This window comes from Aedes aegypti, chromosome 1 (genome assembly GCF_002204515.2).
Source record: "Aedes aegypti strain LVP_AGWG chromosome 1, AaegL5.0 Primary Assembly, whole genome shotgun sequence".
Lineage (NCBI taxonomy): Eukaryota > Metazoa > Arthropoda > Insecta > Diptera > Culicidae > Aedes > Aedes aegypti.
In genome coordinates, this window is record NC_035107.1 from 10,256,797 (window position 1) to 10,280,043 (window position 23,247).

Here is a 23,247-nt window from a genome sequence, read left to right on the forward strand (position 1 = left end):
AAGAAGTGGTGAGAGTGACGAATGAAGAGCTGGCAGAAGTCGTGAAATCATTCGCGTCAAACAAGGCACCGGGACCCGATGGTATCCCGAATATTGCCTTAAAAGAGGCAGTGAACGCGGATCCGGACATTTTCAGAACCACGATGCAATGCTGCATTGATCAAGGAATCTTCCCGGATGTACGGAAGCGACAGAAATTGGTGCTACTAACAAAGGCGGGAAACCACCAGGTGACCCGTCGGCGTATAGACCTATCTGTCTACTAGATACGACGGGCAAGTCATCGGAGAGGTTGATTCTCGGCTAGTACCGTATACAGAGAGTGCAGGCCGTCCAAAAACCAGTTTGGATTCAGGAAAGGTAAATCTACTCTGGACGGTATCCAGTCGGTCGTTCAGACAGCTGAGGTGGCAATCGAGCATAAAAGGAGCGGCATCCGTTACTGCGCGGTTGTCACTCTGGATGTGAAGAATGCGTTCAACAGCGCAAGCTGGGAACCAATAGCACACGCATTTCACCGCCTCAAGGTACCGGTGCTGTTGTGTAAGCTTATAGAAAGCTATTTTGATGGTAGGATTCTACTGTATGACACAGAGGGGCAGAAAAGCGTACGAATTACCGCGGGAGTTTTGGTTCAATCCTGGGCCCGCTGTTATGGAATGCGATGTACGATGACGTACTGAGGCTGCCCCTTCCGACGGGTGCTAAGATTGTAGGCTTCGCCGACGATATCACCCTAGTGGTCTATGGTGAACCGATGAAGGAAGTAGAGTTGACAGCAGCGCACTCTATTTCCCTGGTTGAGGAATGGATGAAGTCTAGGAAACTAGGACTTGCCCGTCACAAGACTGAGGTGGTGGTGGTCAACAACCGCAAGTCTGAGCAACGGGCGCTTATCTCGGTAGGTGATTGCACCATAGAGTCCAAGCGATCCCTTAGGTATCTTGGGGTAATGATCGATGACAAGCTCAGTTTCGCTAGCCATGTTGAATATGCCTGTAAAAGGGCATCTACGGCTATAGCGGCGCTTTCGAGGATGATGTCTAACATCACTGCTGTGATTGCCAGCAAACGCAAGCTCCTGACAGGTGTGGCGCTATCTATACTAAGGTATGGATTACCAATCTGGCCAAAAGCGCTTAGAACGAGCAGAAACCTAAAGCGGTTGGAAAGCACGTACCGTGAAGGCCCCTAACTCTGCGCAGCTCCTAATCTGCGCACTTTCACCAAAATCCACTAAAATCTGGTAAAATACTTACATTTTTATTCAAAATTTATTTTTCATATATTATTAAAATAGTAATAAAAAAGTACGCGAAGAATGTTCTTGACGGATTTACGTTTATTACTTTAGGGGTCTATTTTGTAATTCGAGCAAATTCACGTGACTCGTCTGAAGTCATTGTCGATCAAAGTAAGCATGCATATTTCAGATGTCACCCGTCGACTCCCATAGTAATCCAGTCACATAGAGTGACAACTATCGATAAACTCGAGTGACAGAGGCAAGTCGAGCGAAATTTTTGGTCGACAGTGACTCCAGTCGAGTCGTTTTTGATCGAAACGACTTATAAAATAGGGCCCTTAATCTATATAAATAAAAATGGAGTGGTGTTTGTATGTCAAGAAATGGCTCGAGAATGGGCCACCGGATTTTGACATTTTTTTCACTAAAGTGTTCGTGAAGTGTTCCGACGTGTTTGTGTGTATAAAAAGATCAGAATATTTACCAGGAAAGTTGAAAAAACCGAAAGTGAACGGAATCACAATTTTGCATAGGACGTTTCATGACGGTTTACAACAGCCTACTTGATGGCAAGACGAAGTTTGCCGGGACCACTATTAAAATATAAAATAGCTTTAAAAATACTGAAATACGTCCAAATTGACTGCCCGTTAACAAAAATGCTAAGGGAGTACCTCATCACTTAAGTCATTTGAAGCAAATTAAAGAGAATATGGGCCCTATTTTATAAGTCGAGTCGAGCAAAATGACTCGACTGGAGTCACTGTCGACCAAAGCATTCACTCGACTCGGCTCTGTCGCTCGAGTTATTTACTTTCTTCAACCCCGGATCCGACCCGAATCTGAGACAACATTAATGCCAAACCCGGACCCGAGCAGAACTAAAGAAAATTTTTGTTTTATATTTTCTAGTGAAAATACATAAACAGTCAAAGCTAATTTTCGTTTAAACGCCAAGGGTGAACGCAAAAAAGACGTAGTTTGTATCCTTTTTGTATGTTAGTTCAGATTTTAGAAAACTAAGTTTATTACATGTTTTGTAAATCATATGATGATTTTGATTGTTTTAAGAGTTGCACTTAATGGCATTCAATTGAATTATAGATAAAATTCACTTCACTTACTAAACTTGTGTTAGAGACATCCCACGCTCCACTGGGGACGTTAAGCCGTATAAATCAAGAAAATGAAGATTAATTCGGAGTTTAAATGCAAGGCATACTTTTAGTAAAATACTTCAACTGATATAAAGAATTTTTCGAGTGCGCAGAGTTAGGCACCAGGACACCCTTGAGAAAAATTAAAAATTAGCAATAAAAATCATTACTTAGTGAAGCTTTTATATTTTTTCCTTATACATAAGATCAATAAGTATTTGCTTCCAAAATTTCAGAATATTGTGTTCTGTTTTCAATTAATTACAGCTGTTTGAAATTTTAAAAGCCTTAAGTGCGCAGAGTATGGGGTCTTCACGGTACAGGATAAAGTGCTTAAGAGTAGCAAGTGCATACTGGACGGTATCTAAAGACGCCGTGTGCATTATAGCCGGGATGACGCCCATCGGGCTCATCATCAAGAAAGATGTTCAATCCTTTAACCAAAGAGGTACCAGAGGAGTCCACGACACGTGTAAAGAGGCAACGCTCAGAAGTTGGCATCAGGAACGGGATAACTCTAGTAAGGGTAGATGGACCCATCGGCTAATACCAAATGTGTCAGACTGGTGTGGTAGAAACCATGGGGAAGTAAACTTCCACCTGACGCAGTTTCTGTCAGGACATGGTTGCTATAGACAGTACCTGCATAGGTTCGGGCAGTCAGAATCTCCTGCGTGCCCCAATTGTGCTGGTGTGGAGGAAACAGCGGAACATGTCGTGTTCGATTGCCCCCGTTTCATTGTTGTGAGAGATCGCATGCTCACTACATGCGGAAGGGATACGTCCCCGACAATATAATAGAGAGAATGTGTACGAATGCCGAGTGCTGGAATGCAGTAACTACGGATGTCACTCACATGTTAGAATTGCAGCGCCTATGGCGTGCCAACCAAGAGTAGGCTGCAGAGGATTAGCCCTGCCGAGGCTGGTCCCTTGTAACATTGTTTAAGTCGGCTAGGAGAAGCAGTTTGCTACTTCTGCTACACGTGTTGTGCTATATGCACTGGTCCCTCCCCGAAGAAATACCGTGAGGTGGTTCCGGGGAGATAAGGGTCTGAGTACAAGGGTCATGTCGATGCACTGTTCACCACTTGAGCAATTCTAAATGAATTGCTCATGCACAGTGCATAGGCTGGTTTTAGTCGTTGGTGCGTCATCCCCGCATCCCCTGAGTTACCTTCTTAGGGGAGATGTTTGCAGATTTCCCCCATGAAAAAAAAAACAAAAAAAAAACTACAAAAGGAGCGAGGCTGGGATTGAACTTATGACCTTGAACGAAAGCAATAGTCATTAGACTCCGTCATAAATCATAATTCAACCATGTTTCAGTTATTTTTAACTGTTTTCTCTAAAACTTATTGTGTTGAAAAGCGATCGTACATATCTCTTGGAATTCATCAGTGGTTTCCTCAACAGTCTTTTAAGATTTTCTAGAAGATTTCTTCAAAAATCCATTCAAAACTGCAAGCGAATGTTATTGAAAAAAATTACTTTAAAATTCAGGGTGAATGAAAAATTGAGAAACAGTTTTCTTGTGCTAAGCTCCGAATTGAACAATGAACTGTTCAACAATACCAAGACAAATTAACTTCTACATAGTGAGTAGTTAACATTTCTTGATTTATTATAATTACTAGTGGTCCCGGCAAACTTCGTCTTGCCATCAAGTAGGCTGTTGAAAAACGCTTTTGATCGTCCCATACAAAATGACAGTTCCGTTCACTCCTTTTTTTATAGCTTTCTCGGTGAATATCCTGGGATTTTTATATACACAAACAGGTCGGAACCCTTGACGAACAAAATGGAGAAAGAATCATTAAAATCCGTTGTCCCGTTCGTAAGCCATTTCGTGACATACAAACACCATTCCATTTTTATTTATATAGAAGAAGAAGAAGATATTAGAAATAACTTTACATGAACGCCATTTCTGCCGGCATCATTTTTCATAAAGACTTGTAATATTTACGCCCGAATTCAATCGCATTGTGCCAAGTAAATTTAGTTCTTTTTATAGAAATTTAACAATTTTTCATCGACAAATTATTATTTAAAGATATGAACTAAACTATCATCATAGGCAAGAAATTCATGATAATAAATCTTCGAGCTGTTCAGTGGAATACCTATTAATAAATGAAAATCAATTTTAGTACTATACCATTTAATTCCACTAGCAGTGAATCAAATTATCATCAAAATAGACGAAAAACAAACAATAAAGCAAGCTTGCTCACAACCGTTTGTCGCAACTGTTGCGGATAAGGACACAATTAAAAGCAAAATTGTCATGACAATCAAAGAGCGCAACATTGTTGCAACCTTTTCAATTCGCGATTAATCAGTTATTTTAAATACAAAACCAAATTTGTTTTATGAATGCTGTTTGATAATGTGTCAATGTTTACCAACACGGAGAAAGTTCTCGAAAATTGCATTGCGAAGCCCAGAAAATCGCTACGCACGTGGTGATCGATCTTTGTCATATTTTGTTCAAGTGATGATAAACTCATGTTGTGGAATAAAATTGTTGCAACAAGAGTAAGGAGGTGACAATGTCTTTGTTGCTGCGTGTTGGGTGACAATTGATTCACTGTCCACTAGAGTTGTATTCTTTGACAGATACGCGTTTTTCAACCCCAACTGAACATCTAAGGCCATCTTCAGTGCCTTGTACAAGAGTCGAGTCTAGTAAACGACACTGAAGACGACCTTACAGCTGAGGATGAAAAACGCGTATCTATCAAAGGATACAAACTCTAGTGGAATTGAATTGCATAGTACTAAATCCGGGTTTCATTTATTAATAGGTATTTATGTTCAGCTTAATATTAAATTACCACATGATCTTGTCGCATCACTTTTCATCGCCCCGTTACCCATCCCCCTAGGAGCAGGAAAGTCACCTATCCAAACAGATCCAAATCCCCTCGCACTTACCTTCTTCTTAGTCTCGTTGAACAAATCCATCAGACTTTCGCGGGCTGATTCGAACGGATTCGACGACATCAGACTGCGCATATAGAAGTACACGGCATCAATTTTGCGTTTCTAAAATAGAGAAAGAAAATCATTGACGTTCATTTCATTCCGCAGTTCAACTATCAACTCACAGCATAGACGGAGAGCAGCGCCAGTTGATTGTATGGGCGACCATTCTTGGGCATGATCTGCTGGGCCTTCACGTACCACTGTTTCGCCTTGCGGAAATTGTTCGATTCGTTGACCTGCTCCCGATAGCGCGCCAGGTCACCCAAAAAGAGGAATATCTTCTGGGCGGAAACCAACGCCAGGCCGCACTTGATCCCCTTAGTATTTGTGGCCGCATTCGGTCCGATGTAGTTCTCCAGGCAAAAATTGAACTTGCCCTCCAGTAGGGTAAGGAGCTGCTCGAAGAACTGCGCTCCGTTTTCGATGATTTCCGTGGCTTTTTCGCGATAGTAGGCCCGGTTGTTCTGATCCGGATCTTCCGCCAGGAGCTTGCGCAACTGCTCTATGATGTTGTAGTACAGGAGCTTCCAAAAGTGGTGCTCGATGTTGATGTCCTGGGAGAAACGCATTTCGGTCAGGAGGAACGATTCCAACAGTCTTTGCAGATCGGTTCTGATTTGGACGTAGATGTCCCACTCGCGGAATAGGTTTCCGGTGAGTAGCAATTCTTGAAGGCGATTATCGGCAGCTTCTAGCTGGCGGACCAGATCTTTGTTGCGGAGTAGGTTGGCTTGAGGTGCACTAGTGTCGTACCAGGGTGGACGTGCGCTGCTGAGTTGGTTGCCGCTGGCAATTCGTTTGCGTTCGGTAGAGGATCCTAGTTCGTCTAGGTTCTCCGGAGGATTGTAATTGCGAGTTTGAGACGGAGTGATCATGATTGGCTTGTTGGGGTTCTTGGGATCGAACAGCGTCCGTGCATTTCCTGAATTATCTTCCCTGAGATGATCATCCCGTGGCAGATTGCCTGAAGCGGGGATTTTCGGTGGAAGCACCAACACTCCAGGAGCCTTCTGGATTCCGATTTGCTCCTCGAATTGCTTCGTCATTTCGGCGATTTTTACGTCTGTCTTTTCGATGCCATCGCCCACACCTCGCCAATTTTCGGAGTGACCTCCACCACCCCTCTGCCAATTTCCGCCACGGTCCATACTGTTATCTCGACTATTGCTGTACCGATCTCCACCTGCGCTCTTCCTGTGGAACCTTCCTCCGTCGCCCCGTTCGTAATACCGATCTTGACTGCCTTCGCGATTGCCAAAATGTTTCCCACTACGACTGCCGCCACGATGGCCACTTGCGTAACCCGCTCGATCCATGCTATTCTCGCGACTCAAGTTGGACGACTGTGAATTGCGACGGCTGCGGCCACTGCTTCCTCCGCTTCCTTTCGTCACTGGCGGATAGGGGACCTTGAAACCGCCTTCGTCGTAGAAGTCATTACTGGAACGGGAATTGCTGAAAATAGGGAACATGATCGTTAGACTCTGAATAAGTACAATGATAGTCGATCGCACCGAAAAACATGTTTGAATGAAAAACTTGTTCAGTGCTCTTGATGCTTCATTTACCAAACAGCCATCAAAACTTCAAACGTACCTTTATATAGTTATTCTACACCTCTGGACTGATTTTAGAAAAAAAAATCGTAAGACCTAACCGTTTAAATCATTGATTTAAGTAAATAGAAGTTGACTTTCAATACAGGTGGGATTCGATTATCCGGAGTGATGATTTCGCCGCCTCCAAGAATATGGCCATTCGTAGCACATACTTCCAGCACAGCCTTCCATACACCTGGAGATCACTACAGCAGACAAAATCACCAATAGACCATCTGATTGATGGACGGCACTTCTCCGATATTATCGACGTCAGCAGCTATCGTGGCACTAACATCGACTCTGACCACTATCTGGTAATGGTTAAACTGCGCCCAAAATTCTTCTCCGTCATTAACGTACGGTACCGACGGCCGCCTCGGTATGACCTTTTATTTATGGAGTTTGAAAATCTTCATAGACTGGCCTGTAAATGTTCATGTTCATGTTCATGCCAGTGTAATTTTTGGCGCGGTGTGGGATCCACAAAGTGCCTTCCCCACTAAAAACACTCTCCTAGGTTTAGTAACATAACCCTCCGGAACCACCTTCCGGTATTACTTCGGAGGGGAGGCTAACGTGCTGAGCGCACCTCTTCAATTTGTTATTCTACATGCTGAGCCCTTCGGCTCCTGTTAGCAGTTTTAAAACCGTTCAACGTTGTGCCTCATGCTGTGCCCTTCGGCTCCACACGTTAGTAATTCGTAAGTATCTACTATTTTCGCCCATTGGCGACCCGTCAATTTGTTAGTACCTACATGCAACATTCTGAGCCCTTCGGCTCCAGTTTGTACACTACTCTGCACTCATTCAGAGCGCGTACTCACACAGTTACGACGACCTTCTCCTTTTCTTTGTTCAGCTAGTAGGATGCCGAGGTCGGTCCAACGATTCCGGTTGAGCATAACTTCCGGTTCGTAGGCGCCTCGACTACCCATTACCAGCGTCCCGACGTACTCTACTCGACTAGTCCCCGACGGTGGACCTAGTCTACACCGACGAAGAATTCCCCGGCGGTGAAAATTCTCCCGAGACCGATTCTTCTTTTTCTACGTTTCGAGCCGACCGGAAGGGTGCCGAAGTCAATCCAGCGTTCACTTTAGCTAGCAGATCGTTGGTCGCTACGCCACTTCCTCTGGAGCTCGGACATTATTCTCGATACCGTGCTATCGACAGCGTTGCAGATGCCTTCTTCTCGGCACATCTCTTCGACAACGTTATCGACAGTGACTCCTCGCATGTCCCTCCTCACTTCTTCGAACCTAGGACATTCGAAGACTACGTGCTCCGGTGTCTCCTCCACATTCTCGCAAGCATGTCCAAACCGATGCAGATACTTACGGAAATAGCCGTGTCCGGACAGGAACTGCGTCAGATGGAAGTTCACTTCTCCATGCTTCCTATTAACCAACAGTAATACATTTGGAATTAGACGGTAAGTCCACCTTCCCTTCTCCGCGTTGTTCCACTCTTGCTGCCACTTAGCCAACGAGTCCGTTCTGACGATCCTTCTCACATTTCTGGTGCCTCTTCGTTCATAACACTCCACGTCCTCGGCCAGGGTGATGCAGATGGGTATCATGCCAGCGATAACGCATACTGCCTCCGATGAAATCGTCCTATAGGCGCTCGCTACTCGTATGGCCATGAGTCGGAATGTGCTGTTCAGCATCCTCCGATTACGCTTGGTTTTTACCGCTGCGGTCCAGACTGGGACTCCATACCTGAGAATAGAGACCGCTACACTCGCTAGGAGACGCCTTTTACTACTTCTCGGTCCTCCGACGTTCGGCATGATCCTCGCTATCGTGTTGACCGCCTTCGACGCCTTTTCGCAGGCGTAGTCCACGTGAGCGTTGAAGTTTAGACGGTCATCTACCATCACCCCCAGATGCTTCAAAGCACGTTTTGATGAAATGTCTTGTCTACCGATGTAGATTTCAACCCTCTGAACAGCTTTGAGGTTGCTAACCAGCACTAGCTCCGTCTTATGATGAGCCAGCTGCAGTTTTCCAGCGTTCCAAAGCGTTGGACCAAGGATTGAGCCTTGTGGCACTCCTGCCGTGATCCTGATCGACTTTTGACCCAACTCCGTTTCATATACCAGGACTCTGTTTTGGAAATAGCTTTTTAGCATACTGCACAAGTAGCCAGGAACTCGCATTCTATGCAGTGCTAAGGCTATAGCCTCCCAGCTGGCTCTGTTGAAAGCATTTTTGACGTCAATCGTCACTACGGCGCAGAACCGATTGCCTCTCCTTTTCTTTTTGGATGCCTTCTCCGCATTCTGCACAACTATCCGGATTGCATCCACCGTCGAGACCCCTTTCCGGAATCCGAATTGTCTCTTCGATAAGCCACTCTCGCTCTCTGTACATTGTGTCAGCCTGTTAAGGATGATCCTTTCCAGGAGCTTACCAAGTGTGTCCAGCAAACATATAGGTCTATACGATGCTGGGTCCCCTGATGGCTTCCCTGGTTTTGGCCCCAACACCAGCTTCTGAACCTTCCATCTGTTTCCTCCTTCTTTGTCGGGTGTTGAATCACTGCGTCCAATTAACATGAACTATTGTGATATCCCCTTTTACTGTATGTATAGTACATACATCATCCAGTGACATGTATGTCACTAAATGATCTATGTACTTCTGAGCTCATGAACACCTTATTATTAAGAAATAATGGTCCTAAGCTGCATTGTGAGAATTCCCCCAGTCTGGTGCAATTAGCTTAATAAAGCCTATAACATTGCTGGGGGTTGCGATCCTTATATCGGCAGGCTCTAAGAAGGGCTTACCAAATATCCTGGACCTACAATGGATTTGTGCACTGCAATAGCAGATGAGGTGTTCTGATGTTTCTCGCTCATCGTCACAGAAGCGACAGTTGGAGTTTTGAACAACACCGATCTTTTGTAAATGGTATCTGCTGGGGCAGTGTCCTGTCACTAGACCAGTGTATAAACTGAGATCCCTTTTGCTGAGACCTAATAGTTGTTGGGTTTTCTTTGGGTTTATATTTACAAGCCTTTTTGACTGACTCGTATTAGGAGACTCATCCCAGTTTGATGAGGTCTGGCTAGCCAGCCAGTTGTTCAGTTCCATTTTTAAGAAACTGTCTGATATTCCGAAGAATGGCTCGGGGCCAGTGAACCTATTAGCAGATCCGTTTCTGGCCAGCTCATCAGCAATTTCGTTTCCCTCTAGACCCGCATGCCCTGGGATCCAATATAGGTTAACTCGATTGCAGAGAGCTAGTTTTTTCAAAGCTAGAATGCATTCCCACACTAGTTTTGAGTTACACGTGTAAGTGTTAAGCGCCTGAAGAGCCGCTTGGCTGTCGGAGAGAATACATATACTTGCGTGTCTGTATTTCCTCTTCTGGCATAGTAACGCACATTCTAAGATAGCATATATTTCTGCCTGAAATACTGTAGACCACTGTCCTAAGTGAATTGAGGTTTTTGTTCGGGGTCCGTAGACTCCAGAACCTGCCAGATTATTCATTTTGGAACCATCTGTGTAGAATTTAATAGACCCTGGAGGGATGTTGGGTCCACCTTCTTCCCATTCTTGACGAGAAGACATGATCACCTGATAGGGTATGTCATAGTTGACTACCATTTCCATCCTGTCACTACACTTTTCTACAATTGAATTTATAGAAAATTCATTTAATATACTGAGGTGACCCGTAAGATCACCTGATAGTAGGGTTTTTGTTCGTTTCAGCCTCAACGCACTTTTCTCAGCGGCCAGCTTTATGAATTGATCCAGCCGGGGCAGATTAAGCATCGCGTCTAAGGCAGAGGTGGGTGTACTGCGTGCTGCACCAGTAATTGCTATATAGGCAATACGTTGGATTTTGTTTAACTTTGCCCTTGCCGTAGCCTCTTTTGTTTTAGGCCACCAGATAAGAGAAGCATAAGTTGTTCTAGGACGAACAATGGTTTTATAGATCCACATAATCATACTTGGTTTCAGGCCCCATTTCTTACCAAGTGCTCTGGAGCATACCCAGAGTGAATTGAGGCCTATTTGCACCACTGTTTGAAGATGTGAATTCCAATTTAGCTTGGAGTCAAGTATGACGCCAAGATATTTGGCTTCCTTTGAGCAAGTCAGTTGTGTTTCGTTTAGGAGAAGGGTTCTCAATTGTACCTTCCTACGTTTTGTGAAAGGTACAATAGTGGTTTTGGAAGGATTTATTCCTAGTTGCTCTCGTTGACACCAGGAAAAGGTATGATCAAGAGCTAGCTGCATCCTTTCGAATATAACGTCTTCAAATTTGCCTCGTACAATAATGACCACGTCATCTGCATATCCTACCACTTCGAAGCCTCTCCTTTCTAAGCTATCTAGAAGCTCGTCCACCACCAGTGACCAAAGTAACGGTGAAAGTACCCCACCTTGTGGGCACCCCCTTGTAGCCTTTACAGTGACGCACGAACCACTTAGCTCAGAGGAGATCTGTCGATTGGCTAGCATAGCATGTACCCAGGTAGCAATGCATGGGTCGAAATTCCTCCTCAACATTGCCGATCCTATAGACGAATAAGAAGCATTATCGAATGCACCCTCAATGTCAAGAAATGCTACAAGAGCGATTTCTTTAGCTTGTAGAGTTTTTTCGATCTTATTGACTAACGAATGTAGTGCTGAGATCGTGGATTTGCCACTCTGATACGCAAATTGGTGTTGTGAAAGAGGCATTGCTTTCATAAATTTAGAATTTATGTATTCGCACAATACCTTTTCCATGATTTTAAGCATCACGGATGACAAACTGATCGGCCTAAATGCTTTGGGATTTGTTTTGTCTTTTTTACCTGTTTTAGGAATGAAGACAACTCGAACTTGACGCCAATCATCTGGAATATGCCCTAAAATCAAGCTCGCCCTAAAAATCTCTACCATGTGTGGGATCAGCGTTTTCTCCGCTTTTTGGATTAACGCTGGGAAGATCCCATCCATGCCAGCAGATTTGAATGGCTCAAAACATCTGTTTGGGAAACAGCTTACATTCAAGAGTTTCTGCAGCGTCGTCCTGAACAAATCCAATATCGCGGTTTTTAGTGCTACATTGGGGATCCCATCCGGATCGGGAGCTTTCTTCACCTTCAGACCCTTCGCCACTGCTAGTAGCTCTTCATTAGAGATTCGCACACCTCCGGGTTCTTCTTCCTCGTCTTCGTATGGCGTAGGCGGCCACACTGTTGGGTCATGATGCGGAAACAGACCTTCCACAATAATCCTCAACTTGTCTGGACATGTTTCGACTGGTGTCGCCGGACCCATCACAATACGGTAGGCGTTGCCCCAAGGGTTTTCTTCGGCTTCTCGACATAGATCCTTGTAACAGCTGGACTTGCTCCGCTTAATCTCCTGTTTGAAAGCAGCTCTAGCTTCACGGAAAGCGATTCTCCGTTTCTCTCTTTCTACTTCGGTTCTTGCTCTCTGGACGCGTCTTCTGGCTCGGAAGCATGCAGCACGGAGGGTACTAAGCGTCTCATTTCACCAGTACGCTGGGCGCCTTCGGTTCCTAGGCTCCAACTTTCTCGGCATCGATGCATCACAAGCCGTTGCTACCACTTCTGTCAATTCTTCTGCGTCAAGGTTCGCCCTGCTGTATGTTCGAAGCGCCTCAATAAACACCTCCTTGTCGAAGTCCTTTGTCTTCCACTTCCGCTCGTATGTCCTCATTCTCATCGGCGCTGGGGAGATTCGCCAGCCGATGCTGTAGAGAATCGCCTGGTGATCACTGTGGGAATATTCCTCGCTCACCCTCCAATTCATGTCATCCAACAACAATGGGCTACAGAACGTAACATCGATGACGGACTCCCGGCCGTCTTTACGGAATGTACTGACAGCCCCTTCGTTGCACAGCCCCACATCTAGCTTCGCCAGAGCTTCAAGTAAGCTGTATCCCCTGGCGTTAGTCAATCTGCCAACGCCAGGCGATACAGCTTACTCGAAGCTCTGGCGAAGGTATGACCTAGAGCCGCTTAAGCAACCGTGTGTCGTAGCTGCGTACGCGCTGTACCTCGAGGCTGCATTACCGGAAGAGTGTTAGGGGTCTATTTTATAAGTTGAGTCGATCAAAATTACTCGACTGAAGTCACTGTCGACCGAAAAATTCGCTCGACTCAGCTCTGTCACTCGAGTTTTTCGACAGTTGTCACTCTATGTGACTGGATTACTATGGACCGATGCACGAGTTCACTATTTGACGTTTGAGCGGTGCCGTGTTATTTACGTGACCATGACAACGAGTGAATTCGGCACCGCTCAAACGTCAAATTAGTGAACTCGTGCATTGGTCCATGGGAGTCGACGGGTGACATCTGAAATATGCATGCTTGCTTTGGTCGACAATGAATACAGACGAGTCACATGAATCTGCTCGATTTACAAAATAGGCCCCTTAGCTGGATGAAGCCCCTCTTGAGGACTGCTGGAGAACAGTGAAAGCAGCCATTAACAATGCAGCTGAGAGCAACGGCGGGTACGTGAGACGGAGTCGACGGAACGATTGGTTCGACGAGGAATGTATGTAGATTCCGGTGGAGAAGAATGCAGCGCGGGCGGTCATGCTGCAGCAAACTACCCGGCAAAATGTGGAACACGTTTATAGGCGTGTTATAGGCGGAAACGGCAACAGCACACCCGCCTCTTTCGGGAGGAAAAACGCCGCGAGGAGATGGAACAGCTGTGCCGGTCTCAAGAAACACGTAAGTTCTATCAGAAGCTCAACGCATCCCGAAACGGCTTCTGTCGCGTGCCGAGATGTTCAGGGATAAGGATGGGAGCATATTGACGGACGAGTGTGAGGTGATCGAAAGGTGGAAGCAGAATTTCGACGAACACCTGAATGGCGCTGAGAGCACATGCAATGATGGTCGAGACAATGGAAGAAATACCTTCGTCAGTACTGAGGACGATGGAAACCAACAAGGTCCCACTTTGAGGGAGGTTAAGGATGCCATTTACCAGCTCAAGAACAATGAAGCTGCTGGTAAGGATGGTATCGGAGCTGAACTCATAAAGATGGACCCGGATAGGGTGACGATTTATCTGCACCGGCTGATATGCACAATCTGGTAAACAGAACAGCTACCGGAGGAGTGGAAGGAAGGGGTATGCCCCATCTATAAGAAGGTCGACAAGTTAGATTGTGACAACTTCCGAGATCATGTTCCGCCGACTGTCACCTTTAGTAAACGAGTTCGTGGGAAGTTATCAAGTTATCGGCTACGTTTACGGCCGATCAACAACGAACCAGATCTTTACTGTACGAAAATGCCGTGAATACCAAGTTCTTCATCGCTTTCTAGGCGACATACGATAGTATCGACCGCGTCGTAGAGCTATAGAAAACATGGACGAGAACAGCTGTCCCGGGCAGGTACAAGACTGGCGAATATTCCCGCTTTTCAAGCCTGTTCTTCAATATTGGGCTAGAAGGTGTTACGTGGAGAGCCTGGCTTAACATCCGGGGTACGAGTTTTAAGAGATCCAGTCAATTTGTTTGTTTCGCGGATGATATGGACATTGTCGGCGGAACATTTGAAAATGTGGCAGACCTGTACACTTGCCTGAAACTCGAGGCAGCAAAAGTTGGACTGGTGGTGAATGCGGCCAAGACAAAGTACATGCTAGCTGGTGGGGCCGAGCGCGACAGAGCTCGCCTAGGTAGCAGTGTTACGATAGACGGGGATACGTTCGAGGTGGTCGACGAGTTCGTCTACCCTAGATCCTTGTTGACGGCTGATAATAACGTTAGCCGTGCAATATGGAGGCGCATCTTCCGTGGAAGTCGGGCTTACTATGGCCTCCACAAGAAACTGCGGTCAAAAGAGATTATACTTCTTCAAAAAGGCATAACTCAAAATTTCGTCGAATGCTTTTTATAGAGGTGTAGAATAACTATATAAACAAACTGTCATTTAAAGTTTTGATAGCCAAATCCGTTTTGATAACAACGATAAATGAAGCACCGTAGTGCTTGGATGATTTTTAAATGAAACTATAGTTGAACGATCTTACGTTGTTCCCTTTAACTTTTTCCGATTTCCGTTTCTGCTCGGGTACCCATCGCATGGGAGCATGGCGCAAATTACACAAAATACGCGAATGTGAGAATCGTATTTTGGAAGTAAAATTTGAAGACTACTCCTAATGGAATCTTCATGTACTCACCTCCGATGTCGACGTCTGTTCCTGCTGTTGGAGCCCGTGTTCGGACCGATATTGTTGTTGATGGTAGTCTTCTCTTGCATTGCTTCCCGCTCGACGTCGTCAGCCCAGTCCTAAAATTTCAGAATCAATTTAGAAAGATCTTAAGTTATAAACAACTCACGCCAACTTACCAATTTTCCGGCAGATTTTCTGCCATCGTCCTCATCGATTTTGCCGCCTTCCGAATACTGTCGGCTGCGATTGCTGTCCTTGCGGAATCCGGGCGGTGGTCCAACGGGGATGTGTTCATCGACATACCCTCGGCCTCCGCCGTCTCTCGGGGGAAGCCCATAGTTACTGTTCCATCGATCGTTTGGATCGCAGCTGGAGTTCCTGCTGTTAGGCCGCGGAGGTCTATCGAAGTCCTGCTGCTGTGGATGCACTTGCTGGTGATGATGGACATCACCCTGGTCATTTCCCACATCCGACGATCGGCTCCGGGGACGCTGCATATCCACCGGAGTTCGTGCCCGGTAGTCCTGCTGGTATCCTCCCGGCTGCTGGTAGTTCCCTGAGTATCGATTCCGGCCGCCACCTCGCATTCCCGGCGGACGCGAGCGAGGTGACATGGGAAGCGTGTGCGACCAGCTCTGCGGAGGATGCTCGTTACGTAGGGTCTCCAAATAGTCCAGCGGGAGACCGTGATCCTGGAGGATCTTACGCTGCAATCGAGGTGCTAGGGTCTCAATATTTAAAGGCAACATGGGTTTCTTGGGGCCTAGGCGACCCCCAAAGCTGGGTTCGACACTTCGCGTGTCCCGCTCGTTGCGTAGACGATCCTGAGGCCGGTTGTAGTTGACGTTAGGCGGATTGGTAGACAGGACCCGAGGTTCGGAAGCCTGTCGGAAACCGGGCGGGGCATCGTTTCGGGGCCGGGACGGCTGCTGATCGTAATAGTCATGCTTTTTGTTATTGCGTTCCTTTTTATTGACCGATCGCCATCCGTCGCTTGGGCCCCAATCACGGTCCCGGTCACGGTCCCGATCGCGCCCCGAGGTCGGGGCAGGTCCGTCACCCAGCGAGTTGAGCGACCGATTGCTGCCGGAGTTTTCCGATTTCCGCAGCGGGCCACTGCCGGGGCTGTACAGAGACTGCTGCTGGCGTTTGCCTCCGCGCCCCCGGCCAGACGAAGCCGGCGCATTATTCATCGTCGCCCTCCGAGGCCGTCAGCTGGTGGCAATTCTTGGGGCAGGGTTGGGCACTGGAAAGAGGGAAAACGACAAATTAGGATTACTTGGAAACTATTTACTTACTTTGCATTCACATGACAACGCGGTTCGAACATAAACGTCCTCGCTTTCAACATCGAAATTTTGGTTTGTTCCATCTTGATTGTTTAACAATGTTCTAGCCGGATTACTTCCGGAATTGAAAGATCTTGATTTTTACTTTTCCAGCTAGGTGTTAATCTATTGAAATTTTAATCACTTATGAAAGCTGAGGTGTCAGTCGGTGTGCTTATATAGTAGTACAACGGTTGCTGTGATTGAAAATGATGAGTTTTTAGATTGTTTGTTTCCATGGTGTTGTGATGACAACTGGGACCCAACAGACAGCACCACTCTGGATTAAAAATATTCCCCGTCTACTTGATTGATCCAAATCTCTAGTACCGTTTTGATTCGAAACCCGGACAGCTTCAAATTCCGGACACTCTACTTTGTATGGGAAAGATTTCACTCAAAATGTTTCAAAATGCGCCGTCAAAAAGTTCCCAATTTGAATGATGATTTTTATAAACATTTTACATAGCAATCCATGAAAATTTACAATATACAACTAGTTTTGACGTTTTTCTTACGGCTTAGTGCGTTTAATTAATGATTCGATTATTCTGATTGTGTTTTTCAAGAGCTGTCCGGAATTCGAAACAAAGTGTCCGGAATATGAAGCGAAAGTGTGATTGTGTCCGGAATAAAAATCATGAAGAGGCCAAACATTTTTATCGATTAAAGTGAATTAAAGATGTAGAATCCGAATCTTCGCCCACCATTCGAAATTTAAGTATCTGCAAGGCCTGATTACGCTAAAGTTTTGTACAGAACGATTCAATTTATTGATTATTGATTATTGATATTCTTTCAGAATTGCTATATTATTTTTCTTTCTGGCGTTACGTCTCAACTGGGATAGAGCCTCCATCTGAGCTTAATGTCTTTATAAGCTCCTCCACAGTTATAAACTGAGAGCTTTATTTGCCGATTGACCATTTACTTGTATGCCTTGGGAAGCCGATAGTTTTCTTTATTAAAAGATCCTCTATCAGCTTTCATTCATCTTGGCATTACGTCCTCACTGGGACAGAGCCAAGGGGTGGATCACTTCTAATGCATCTGTTATTTCGAGAAAATTTGATGCATTTCGATGCATTTAAATGTCCACGTCCTGCAGAATTGTTCATGGCTTGCTAAAACGTTTAGCTGTTGTCTTTGTCGAAGTGTCAAACTTGGCATTCCACAAACATGAGCAGAGCTGTTATATCATCATATCTTACGGATTTATGGCATTTGAGAATCGACTTCGAATACTTGGATAACGTAGATTCTAATCTCTTCGAGGACAAATGAGACTGAGAAAATATTTAAAGGAACGAACGAACGTTTGCGTTGATAAATTAGGTAATTTTTTTATTGTTAAAATAATTATTACTATTCTTCTTGATACAATTGATGCTTAATTTCAGACTCCTCAGCCATGTTGTTCCGGTTTGCCTTCCTTTCGAGATAACTATGTATTCTACATTCGAAACTGGATAAGGTGAATTCATCCAGCAAGAGGAAGCGAAAAGTAGTTACCGATTGCGTGTTCAAGGCGGAGTGGAAGCAAATCTATCAGGAATAGTGCATTGATATTTTAACTACTTATCCACAGGGGAACATAGTTCACTTGGTCCTAGAATGTATCTCATTCGTGTAAAAAAAGAACACCATCAGTAACAAGGATTCTTATTTTTACATCGAATGATCAATTCTGATAGGGGGCGGTCCATTAATTACGTAAGGGATTATGGGGAGAGAGGGGGGGTTTCAGATTTCTTACGCGCCATACAAATTATTTGTAATTTTCATACAAAAAATCTTACCATGGGGGGAGGGGGGGTCGAAAAACCGCCAAAATTGTCTTACGTAATTAATGGACCGCCCCTAGTTAAATTTAAGTTTGTCCAAGAAACGTACGTAACAAGCTCAAGACATGGTTCGGTCTGTAGAGAATCCTATGAACCTGCATCCAGTAGAATTGATAGAGTTGTACGCCTGAAGAAGTCAATGTACAGTCAGTGACATAAGTTAGTAACCAAATGCTGTTTTTTCATACAAAATGCCCAAGTTTGGGGTGCTGTATCTCAGCTTCTGGTTGTCCGAATTGGCTGAAATTTGGATGACGAACCACAAATAACTTGAAGTTTTGCTTGTAAGGGAATTATAACATTGCAGTAATTTCCCATAGAGTATCAGAGGGTTGTTCAAAGACAATAGTAAGTAACCGAGAGACTTTTTAATTTAATTCGGAAACGGTAAGTCGTGGATAGTTGGTCTGTTCCACAAAGTTGTTCAATTTCCGAAGTCACACAAATTTGCAGAACACACCAACTATCTTGATTGACCTTAACTTCATCGTTCTTCTTCTTCTTCTTCTTTGTATTACGTGCTCACTAGGACAGAGCCTCCTTCTCAGCATAGTGTTCAATGAGCACTTCCACAATTATAAACGGAGAGCTTTCTTTGCAAAAGTTGCTCCAGACATTTCAGAAGTTCAGGGCAGACTAATTGGTCTAAAACTCTTTGCTTCTTCATACCACGCACGTTCTCCTCTCGGGATAAACTACACAGTAATATCACGCTAGAATCTTGAAATATACCTGGTAGCAAAACTGCTTAAAGGTGCACTGAGGAAATACTCCTAATTCCCGTCATGTGCAAAGGACATGAATTTTTGTAATGGGTGTAAACATGTTCATCCAACTAACTTGAATAGTTTTGCAAAATTGCATTCAAAACATCTCCATTCTGAATGTAAAAATATAATCTAATCCCTAATCCCCCCAGTGTTTTACAGTATTACCCATGCAAAAATCGTCCTATAATGTTCATGTTCGTTTTCATATGGAAAATAAAAATCTGAAAACATTAAAACGAAATCTCCACTCCTGTCCTCCGAGCTCGAAGCGCTACTTGACCAACATGCTCCAGAAAAAATAATTACCGTGGATCGAGAAATTCGTGGATGAAGTTGAATATCAGATCATTAGAGAATTGCCAATTTAGTGTTGAAAATGCCGGTATAAATATCCAGCAGAGCAACATCGTGTTTGATACAAAGCGTCTAGATGTGTTTTGAAGAGTTTCTCACGGAAACATAATTACAAGAGCATAAAATTGAAGAAAATTCTTTAAATATTTTATTGCAATGCATCAGAAATAAAGTCATATCAGACTCACCGCCTGCTCAGAACGTTGACTCAGTATATAATGTCGCTTGAGTTGTTTAAATGCTATTTGAGTAAAAGTGGAAATGAAAAAAGCTGAAAAGCTGTTTCCTGAATCAAATTGAGATTCACACAAAGTTCCATTCCAGGCAGAACCTACCCTTCAGGATGAACACCTCGAAGTATCGTCTAAAAGGATAGAAAATGCGGTTTCTTCGCTCGACTTTGATGCATTCGAAATGCGGCATGATGTTGCCGGTCGATCTTTCTGATGGCCCAGAGGACGAGGATCTTGAAGTCAACTCTGATGGAAGTTCTACCAATCGAAGAATTGAGATAAAACGCGACCAAGCATCGTCAGATCGTTATAGAAAAAGAAGTTGTGAGCTCCAGTATAGAGGATTGCCGTCAAAGGGAAATACGTTTAAACGATGTATATTGCTTCCAAAGAAGCATCAAAAGATGGTTCATTGTGTGGGCTTCAACTTCAAAAATGTTTGAAATACAACAAGGATCCTAGAGGGATTAAACCAGACAGAAAGGAAGCACTAGTGAAAGTTATTTCTTCTGTAACACCAAACGAGAAGAAACCGTTCTGTGAGCAGTTGCCAGTAAAAGTAGTATAAATTAATTAATTTTATATTTTCTTCAAATAAACTAACAATGAACTAAGTCAAACATTTGTCTAAATAAATTTTCGCTCGAAACTCACTTCCGTATGCTCTTTTAAGATTAAAATCTAAATCAGTGGTTCTCAACCTTTTTGAAGCTGGGATCCCCTTCAAAGTTTTACAAACTTTCCGCGGACCCCTAAAGCTGATGATCTCCAAACAAAAGTTCATGGACACTTTTCAAAGATTATTCATGAATCAACAGATATCTTTGACAGACACACCCGATAATTTTCTTTGTAATCCACCACAGATAACGTAAGAATTATTTCAAGTTCATTCGGAGTCCAATAAAAGTCCATGAGTCTATCAAACATCTTTCTAATGTCGTTTTCGTTTTTAGGAACTTTGTCGGTGATCAACACATAAACAAACAAACGTCAAGCAAATTGTAGTTCGTTCGAACCTGATTCAGGTTGGGGTTGAAACTGTAATTCAGAACGGGTTTTGCCAGTTCCAACCTAGGTTAAAAAACCAACTCGACATAAGAATCCGTTGCATTGCATTGCGCGGTAACAGAGTAGTTCATTGATTACGTACTTAAAACTGTCATGTTATTTACTTTACCACTCTTATTCCAATTACTTATAAAACTATTTTGGATGAAATAGCTGTTCAATCAAAAGTCAGAGATGACATGACAATTTTCATTGCCGGTCACCCCTTTCTTCTCCGTTACGAGGAAAGGAAAGGATAATGTTTATATGACACTTAAAGAAAGGCCAGCGACTCACCGACGCCTTCATATATGTGGAAGAATTGTTCCAAGATCATTCAGAGTCCACTAAAAGTCTTGCTATCCTTTAAAAGTTTCTTTATCCGATTCTTGGAAAGGTGTTTGATAGACACACCTTTCCAAGAATCGGATAAAGAAACTTTTAAAGGATCTTATAAAATCCTACAACAAATCAGTTAGTTGAGAAAATTTCAACAAAAACAGCTCCAAGAAATTTGTTTAACGTTTTTCCAGGGGTATCTAAAATAAAGATTTATCCGAGGAACGTCGTATTTTTTTACTAGATTTGAAGGATTGTTTCGGGTACATCAAACGTTGCAACAGAATCCACGAAGTTATATGCTAGGATTCGACCTCTATAAGCTTCTTTGAATGTTCTAAAGAATCTTCGTAGTTTTTTTTAAGTCCTCTGCCTTCAACATCTTTAGAAAATTTCATTAAAAATCCTGCTGGTGGATTCAAGAAGATTTCGTCAGTGGTTTGAGTGTAAACAGTATATATTTTCGATTTTTTTTCTAATCCCTTGAATAATTCGCTAAGGAAGTCCACAGGAACTTTTTGTGGATGAAACTGACGAAATATGTCAAAAATAATACTCATTAATAAACGGCTTCGCGGACCCCCTGAGAAGTCTTCACGGTCCCCTAGGGGTCCGCGGACCACCGGTTGAGAAACCCTGATCTAAATAATAAACCAAAACATCGTAAAAACTTCTATTTTTTCCAAAATGAATAGTCGACTCAACTTGGATGAGCTATTTTTGTGTTACTAACTATTGTTCCCAACGGGATCTGTTTTTGATAATTCAAAATAAGCACTAGTCAATTCAAACTTCTTTTTCTGTTACTGGTTTGTAACACCTGAAACTAGGATTGGGTTTGTTTCTAGTTGTAGTCTTCATTGAATACTTCTTCAGTTACCTATATCTGAGAGTTTTATTTGTCAATCGATTATTTTCATATTTTATATCGAGTGGCACATACCCTGCGAAGGCAAACAATTATACAAGCTGATAGATCATCGACCGGACACATAGTCGATCTTACCAGCCTCACCATGGTCTGGCTTAACAGATGTGTTTTGTTTTCGCATTAAAGAGCGCGGTATTGAGCCGACTCCTTGTTGAATCAATGTGATATTCTGCATTATAAAATGGAATGAATTTTCAGATGTCGAATGTCAATCAATATGTGCTCGCAATAAAGTTTTTTGTTGGGAATTTTTTCCTACAGAAAAATTATACATTTTTCAAGGTGTTATATATAGATAACAGTCCTTTATTTTTCAATATGGGACAGCACTAGTTTGAAATGAAACTCCTTAATTTTATGTGCGCACATGGAAATAAACTTAAAATCAAATGTAACCAGCCAAACAAAAATGTTTTGAGGAAATCAATATGGGACAGTTATGCTTTTATGGGCAGAGCACGATCATTGGGAAATCCACCACACCAATGCCAACGGTTGCGATAATATACCAATCTCGTTTATCAAACTGCCTTCTCCGTTCATACTTCCGCACTTAGTCCATCTAGGTAACTCCATAATAGACGCAGAATCGTTTCCCTCGAGATGGAAAAAAGCTATTGTAACCCCCTTACCCAAATCAGCCAACCCAACGGTACCAAAGGATTATCGACTAATCAGCGTGCTGCCCGCAATTTCAAAAATTCTCGAGAAGATCCTCCTTCCGCAACTCTCTGACTACCTACAGGGTGTCGACTCAATTTTGAAAATAAAATTCCCTGACTTTCCCTGACCTTCCAGTCATTTTCCAGAAAAGTTCCAGACCACCGAGTTGGTTAATTTGAACCGAAATACGATTTCTACAAGATACATATTCGACGATTTTTATGATGTTTATGTTATAGGTCGTATGAATAAACTGATCAAAAGATTTTACTTTATTGGGATATATGTACTTGCCAGATGACATTCTTGACCGCTTATTCAAGTTGATGTGATAAAACTGGACAATTGGCTTGTTCAGGGGTATCAATTTTCTTACATATTCCGAATCTACGCTAAAAATTGAACTAGAATCCAAAGTTTCAATTTTCAATTTTCCGTTACCTGGAACTATTTTTAAAACACGTTTGAAATTAGTATGGAAATCACTTTTGAATTATCCCTCGGCAAATTTTACTTCGGGACGAACTGTCATTGTGTAAATTGAAACG

At 43.5% G+C, this 23,247-nt stretch overlaps 1 protein-coding gene across 5 annotated transcripts in view; it reads right to left on the bottom strand.

Moving 5' to 3' along the window:
• Nucleotides 1-23,247, bottom strand: part of LOC5579825 — a 416,229-nt gene that overhangs the window by 382,759 nt on the left and 10,223 nt on the right. For 3 of the 5 annotated variants that reach the window (XM_021838864.1, XM_021838867.1, XM_021838866.1), the window contains exons 2-6: nt 15,364-16,433; nt 15,194-15,303; nt 15,041-15,073; nt 5,517-6,849; nt 5,344-5,454 (exon numbers count right to left, since the gene is read on the bottom strand). In XM_021838864.1, the coding sequence (XP_021694556.1) occupies nt 5,344-5,454; nt 5,517-6,849; nt 15,041-15,073; nt 15,194-15,303; nt 15,364-16,380 (2,604 nt within the window). In that variant the 5' untranslated portion in view covers nt 16,381-16,433. The remainder of the gene's footprint in view (nt 1-5,343; nt 5,455-5,516; nt 6,850-15,040; nt 15,074-15,193; nt 15,304-15,363; nt 16,434-23,247) is intronic. The other 2 variants (XM_021838868.1, XM_021838869.1) reach the window with 1 other exon arrangement.